At 37.8% G+C, this 6,000-nt stretch overlaps 1 protein-coding gene across 1 annotated transcript in view; it reads right to left on the bottom strand.

The window, feature by feature from the left end:
* Positions 1-504: 504 nt before the first annotated feature.
* Positions 505-6,000, bottom strand: part of TMC1 (transmembrane channel like 1) — a 314,024-nt gene continuing 308,528 nt past the window's right edge. Inside the window, exons 27-29 of the mRNA XM_081103893.1 lie at positions 5,757-5,835; positions 5,607-5,658; positions 505-2,075 (exon numbers count right to left, since the gene is read on the bottom strand). Coding sequence (XP_080960019.1) covers positions 2,053-2,075; positions 5,607-5,658; positions 5,757-5,835 — 154 coding nt within the window. The 3' untranslated portion in view covers positions 505-2,052. The remainder of the gene's footprint in view (positions 2,076-5,606; positions 5,659-5,756; positions 5,836-6,000) is intronic.

Here is a 6,000-nt window from a genome sequence, read left to right as displayed (position 1 = left end):
ATAATCTTTAATTACTCTTTCCACTTCTTTCTCATCACTTAACTTAAGCATAATGTGCTAGCTGGTGCAGAATATGTTTGTTTACAAAAGAAATCCGGTTAATAAAATGGACTATAATAATGGGGTCTTATTAAAGAGATGTATCTAGATCCACAGATTATATCCATGTACTAGTCTGGAAATATTTTCAACAGCTGTCTGGAAATTGAAAGGGTAAAATTTTCTAAAAATGCTTAACTTTAAATAAGGTAGGTACTTAGGTACAATGAAAATCAAACTTATTTTTAATTTATAGAAAGTTGGAAACTGTATACCGTAAGCATTTGTTCAAAAAGTGCATTGCTCTTAGGAGATGAAGTCCTTGGGGGACAGTTTGTCATTTCTCATCATCTTCCTTACAAATTAGCTCAAGAATAAGGGAGTGAAATTCGCATTGTAAATTTGGCAACACACATAAACCAATTCCCTAATCTTATTACTGCACAGTACACAAATGATCCACGTAAAAATAAGCACTCGCTTTATTAAATCATCTTCATTATAATCTAATGAGACAATAAAATCAGCATGTCAACAGATAATTTCATTTCTTACATCATAGTAATATTTTCATGCAGATAACAGAAGTTTTCGTTTCACAATGCAACTGCTGTAAGTTAAATTGATTCAATTTAATTAACAAGCATTTATTCAGTGCCTACCTGTGCACAGCACTATACTAGGCATACAAAAGAGATAGAAGATAAGATCTCTGCTCACTGGAAGCTTACAATCTGGATAGGAAAGATCCACACATATAAGAAAGAATAAAGAACCATTACAATGCACAGGAAAGTCAATACATTAATAAAATCTGAATTAAAAACACAAGTCCAAATGCAGATGATCAAGGGAGTGGTACAGTTGGGAATAAAGACTAGTCTGGATAATTTGACCAGAGGAAGCAAGCCTTGAATTTGGTATGATGGAAGTAATGAGCCCATGGATTGACAGAGGAACAGGGTGATCATTCTACGGCCAGTAAAAGATAGAAAAGAAGGAGATATTCAAAGACAGGGTAACACAAACCAGCAAGTCAACTGCAGGGAATGGCAGGCAAATTGGCTCACCTCTGGAAAAGGACGAGAGTTAGGAGGTGTAATTGAAGTCACACAGGCCGGCTAAGAGCATTCAAAGTCAAGTTAAACTTTAAGTAAATAATAATGCTTAAGCAATCTATTTACTGAAGCTCCACCCCCCGATGAAAGTGTTTGTTTTCCTAAGCTTAACAAAAAGCAAAGCAAAACTATGCAATATGAGAATCTAAACTCAGGAGATAGGATCATTGGAGGTCCAACGATCAGACTGTGATACAATAGCAATCATTGTGGTGTCTTTTTTTTTTTTTTACTCATTAAAGTTGGGTTGTCTAAGACCCATGTACTTCCTCAGCCCTGTGCTGATCTGGTCCCTAATTCACTTAGATATTTCTTCGACAACAGCCATTTTATTTCATATTAAATCCAGCAGCAAATAAAAAGGCCTTGGGTGCATATCTGTGTGGGTCATGGGTGGGGAGACAGGCAGAAAATAAAAGAGCAAACAGGGGTTGGTTTCAAACAGTGAGTTTAGGAACGCTTAACGTGAGTACTTAATGAGGAAGTTTCTAAACTCGGAGAAAGGAGCTAAAGTAGCCCTGCTCCCAGGCCAAGAACACTAAGGCAGAAGAGATGTACAAAGGGAAATGAGCATAAGGTTTCTAAATTAACCCGTATCGCTGAACCACATGCTCCTTTAAATTCCATTTGTTAGAGAAAAAGATGTCAAGGAAATGGGTCAGGGGAGAAAATGGCAGTGCAGGAACAAATCCTTCATGTGGATTAAGGTGGCGATCCTTCTTGTCTCAGGAGGCCTGGTGATGACTTACTGACCAGTCTGGCCTTGATAATCCTTCAGGGTTAAAACAGGAGCATAGCAACTCCACAATGCTTGTTCTCTGGGCCTTCACATAAGTCACTGCCCTTACACAGCGAGGAGAAGAGTACTTCTGGGTCCACAACGTATCTGTGAAAGTTACTGGCCACCAGCAGCTGCAGCTGTTAAAAGTAAATTAATTAATTAATAACAAAAGAGAGAGAAGATGAGGAGGAAGCATATAAAGATATTGCTTTCAGTGTGCTTATTGATTCTGAATGAGGTATCCTGAAATCCATATTTTCCAAATGTGCTGCACATTGAGGGTTTTTTTTTAATTAATCAAAATTTTTTAAAAATATACTTTTCTTGATTTCAGAGAGGAAGGGAGAGGGAGCGAGAGAAAAACATCAATAATGAAGAGAGAATCATTGGTGGGCTGCTTTCTGCACGCCCCTACTGGGGATTGAGCCTACAACCCAGGCATGCGCCCTGACCAGGAATCGAACCCTGACCTCCTGGTTCATAGGTTGATGCTCAACCACTGAGCCACACCAGCTGGGCCAGTTTCCTTTTTATTTAAGGTTATTTTTTAAATCTTTATTGTCGAGAGTATTATAGTTGTTCTCCTTTTCCCCCCCCATTTCCTCCCTCCACCCAGTTCCTGCCCCACCCCAAGCCTTCACCATCCTATTGTCTATGTCTATAAGTAATACATATCTATAATAGAAGTATAATATGCTAATTAGATCAGACATCCTTCTGGACGTACTTCTGGACAACCTTTCGGACCAAGCCACAGTGGGGGCTGAGACAGAGGCACGGCAGGCGGCAGCTGAACCCCTTGCATGAATTTCATGCACCGGGCCTCTAGTATACATATAAATTCTTTGGTTAATCTCTCCCCCCTCATACTCCTTTACCTCTGAGATTTGTCAATCTGTTCCATGTTTCCATGCCTCTGGTTCTATTTTATTCATCATTTTATTTTGTTCATTAGATTCTACATATATGTGAGATCATGTGATATTTGTCTCTTTCTGATTGGCTTATTTCACTTAACATAATAATCTCCAGGTCCCTCCATGCTGTCTCAAAGGGTAATAAGTTATTTTTATAGCTGCATAGTATTCCATTGTATAAATGTGCCACAGCTTTTTTATCCATTCATCTACTGAGGGACACTTGGGCTGTTTCCAGATCTGAACTATTATAAATAATGTTGCTATGAACATAGGGATGCATATATTTTTCTGACTGGTGTTTCAGGTTTCTTAGGATATATTCCTAGAAGTGAGATCACAGAGTCAAATGGGAGTTCCATTTTTAATTTTTTGAAGAAACTTCACACTGTTTTCCACAGTGGCTGCACTATGCTTCTCTTTCTATCCCTTCCTCTCTCTCCAAAAAGTTAATAAAAAAAATCCTCAGATGAGGATTTAAAAAAATAAATAACATAAATAAATAAAAATGGGCAAAGAACCTGAACAGACATTTTTCCAAAGATGCATACAAATGGCCAAGAGGTACATAAAAAGGTGCTCAACATCGTTTAATCATCACAGAAATGAAAATTAAAACTGCAATGAGATACCACTTAATACCTGTTAAAATGTCCGTTACCCAAAAGACAAGAGAAATACTGAAGAGGATGCCAAGAAAAGAGAACCCTTTGTGCACTGCTGGTGGGAATGTAAACTGGTACAGTTACTGTGGAAAACAGTATAGAGATTCCTCAAGAAATTAAAAATAGGACTATCATATGATCCAGCAATCTCACTTCTGGATATATATCTAAAGAAAATGAAATAATTAATCAGTATTCCTACATTTGCTGTTGTATTACTCACAATAGCCAGGGTATGCAAACTACCTAAGTGTCCATCTGTGGACGAATGAATCAAAAATGTGATATATATATATATACTAATATATGTGATATATATATATATACTAATATATATATATATGTATATATATACACTAATATATACATATATATACATATATATAGTTGAAATACAAATATATAATACAATAATCTATAATAATAAACACATAATATGCTAATTAGACCAGATATCCTTCTGGACGACCTTCTGGATGAAGCCGGGCCTGTGAGAGAAGCCCGGGTCCCGGATGCTGGAGGGAAGCCGGCGCCAGCAGCTGGGGGAAGGAAGGCCTATTCGTGCATGAATTTCGTGCATCGGGCCTCTAGTTAATTAATAAATAATAAATAATTAACTGTTTGTGTACTGATAACTATAAACTGGCTTTTGCCCACCCTGTGTGTGTGTGTGTGTGTGTGTGTGTATCCCAATTTCCCAATGGAATAGTATTCAGCCTTATAAAAGAAGGCAATTTTGCCATTTGTGACAATATAGATGAAACGAGGGGACATTATGCTAAGTGACATAAGCCAGACAGAGAAAGACAAACACTGCATGGTATCTTTTATATGTGTAATCTAACAACAACAACAAACTTGACCTCAGAGAAAAGGAGAGAAGAATGGTGGTTGTCAGCAGCATGGAGGATGGGGGAAGAGGGAAAGGATGGTGAAAGGGTATGAATTTTTAGTTATAAGATGAATAAGGTCTGAGGCTGTAATGTACAACATGGTAACTGTATATAATAATACTGTATTGTATAATTGAAATTTTCTAAAAGAACAGAACTTAAGCATTCTCATCAAAAGAAATCAAAAGGTAAATATGTGAGATGATGGATGTGTTAATTCACTCGAAGGTGAGAATCCTTTCATAATGTATGTGCTCATCAAATCATTACATGCACACTTTAAATGTATTATAATTTTATTTGTTAATTATACTGCAATAAAGCTGAAAAAATTTAATGCATTTAAGAAAAAAGTGGCTTAGTGACAAAAAAAAAAAAATCGAAGGAAAACCTAACTAAGGATACAGCTGCATTCAGTCCTGGCCCAGAAGCTCAGCCAACATGAAAGGAGAACCATGTTGAAAGAACCACAGGAAAATGCAGCTCAGCCCTGATCGCGTCTAAACTTAGGGCACCATGTGGCCTGAAGCCATATAACCACTGTCCTGTCCATCTCTGTGCACCAATACATTTCTCTTTTGTTCTGCTTAAACCCATCTAGGAGGTAGGTAGGAGGGAAAGGGGTTAGGAGGGAAACATTGAAAAAATGTTCACTGACCTTCTTAGGCATCACTTTTCCATGTGGAACACAAAGTAGAGTAATTTTGACAAACAGAAATATGCTTGACTCTAATATTTTAAAAATTAACGAGATTAAAAAGGAAGGTTAATGAATCACAAAAGGCTTTGACAATCAACGGTGGTGAGCTCAGAGGACCCTCACGGGATACTCCCAGTGTGTCTTTCTAGGTACAAAACTGGTCCACATGGGCAGGAGAGAGTCTGCATGTGTATCTATTTGTATATGACTATATAGTGTTTGTTTGTTTTTTCAGTTGTTTTGCAAGATCACTTTTCTGTCACTACTGCTGAGTTTACATCCTGAATGTTTCTTTCTCCCGCTGGGACAACAGCAAACCCCCAGGAAAAGATGCCTGAGAAGGGCTAGGAGGGCGGACAGCACGAGTGGGGGATGATTTGCTTAGTAAGGGTAATTATGCCACTCGGCGGCAAAGCCCCCATTTAAAGAAAGAAAAAAGATCATACTGTTTGTAGGCATAAAAGAAAATTGCAAACAGAAACACATCTCCGACCTGCTCGAGCCGCTGCCATTTTCTTGTTTCGCAGTTTGTTCTCCAGAGCTTGCTACACAAAGGAAATGGTGGAAGAAAAACATGAAATTTGCGGGTGTTTTCCACTACTTCCGTAAAGGCGATGACTCTGTGAAATACATTGTAACCTACCTGTTTCATCTTCTTTTGTAGATCCAGGTTGGCTTGCTTCTGGCCCTTTGCGGTAGCATTCAGATAATAGATGGTCAAACTATATTTTTAAAAAAGATAACATGTATGGCATTTTTTTCCGTTTCTCAATATTCCTCTTAAATTTACAGTCAGTCATAGAATGTTGGCACTGGAGTAGACTTTAAGGTATTTTCTACTCTAAACCTCTTATTTTGTAGATAAAAGACTGGGTGAGCCCTAGCCC

The sequence above is a fragment of the Myotis nattereri genome (genome assembly GCF_964212035.1).
Source record: "Myotis nattereri genome assembly, chromosome: 12".
Taxonomy (NCBI): Eukaryota; Metazoa; Chordata; class Mammalia; order Chiroptera; family Vespertilionidae; genus Myotis; species Myotis nattereri.
The sequence above is the reverse complement of the archived record's forward strand: the minus strand, read 5'-3'. Positions and strand labels throughout refer to the sequence as shown.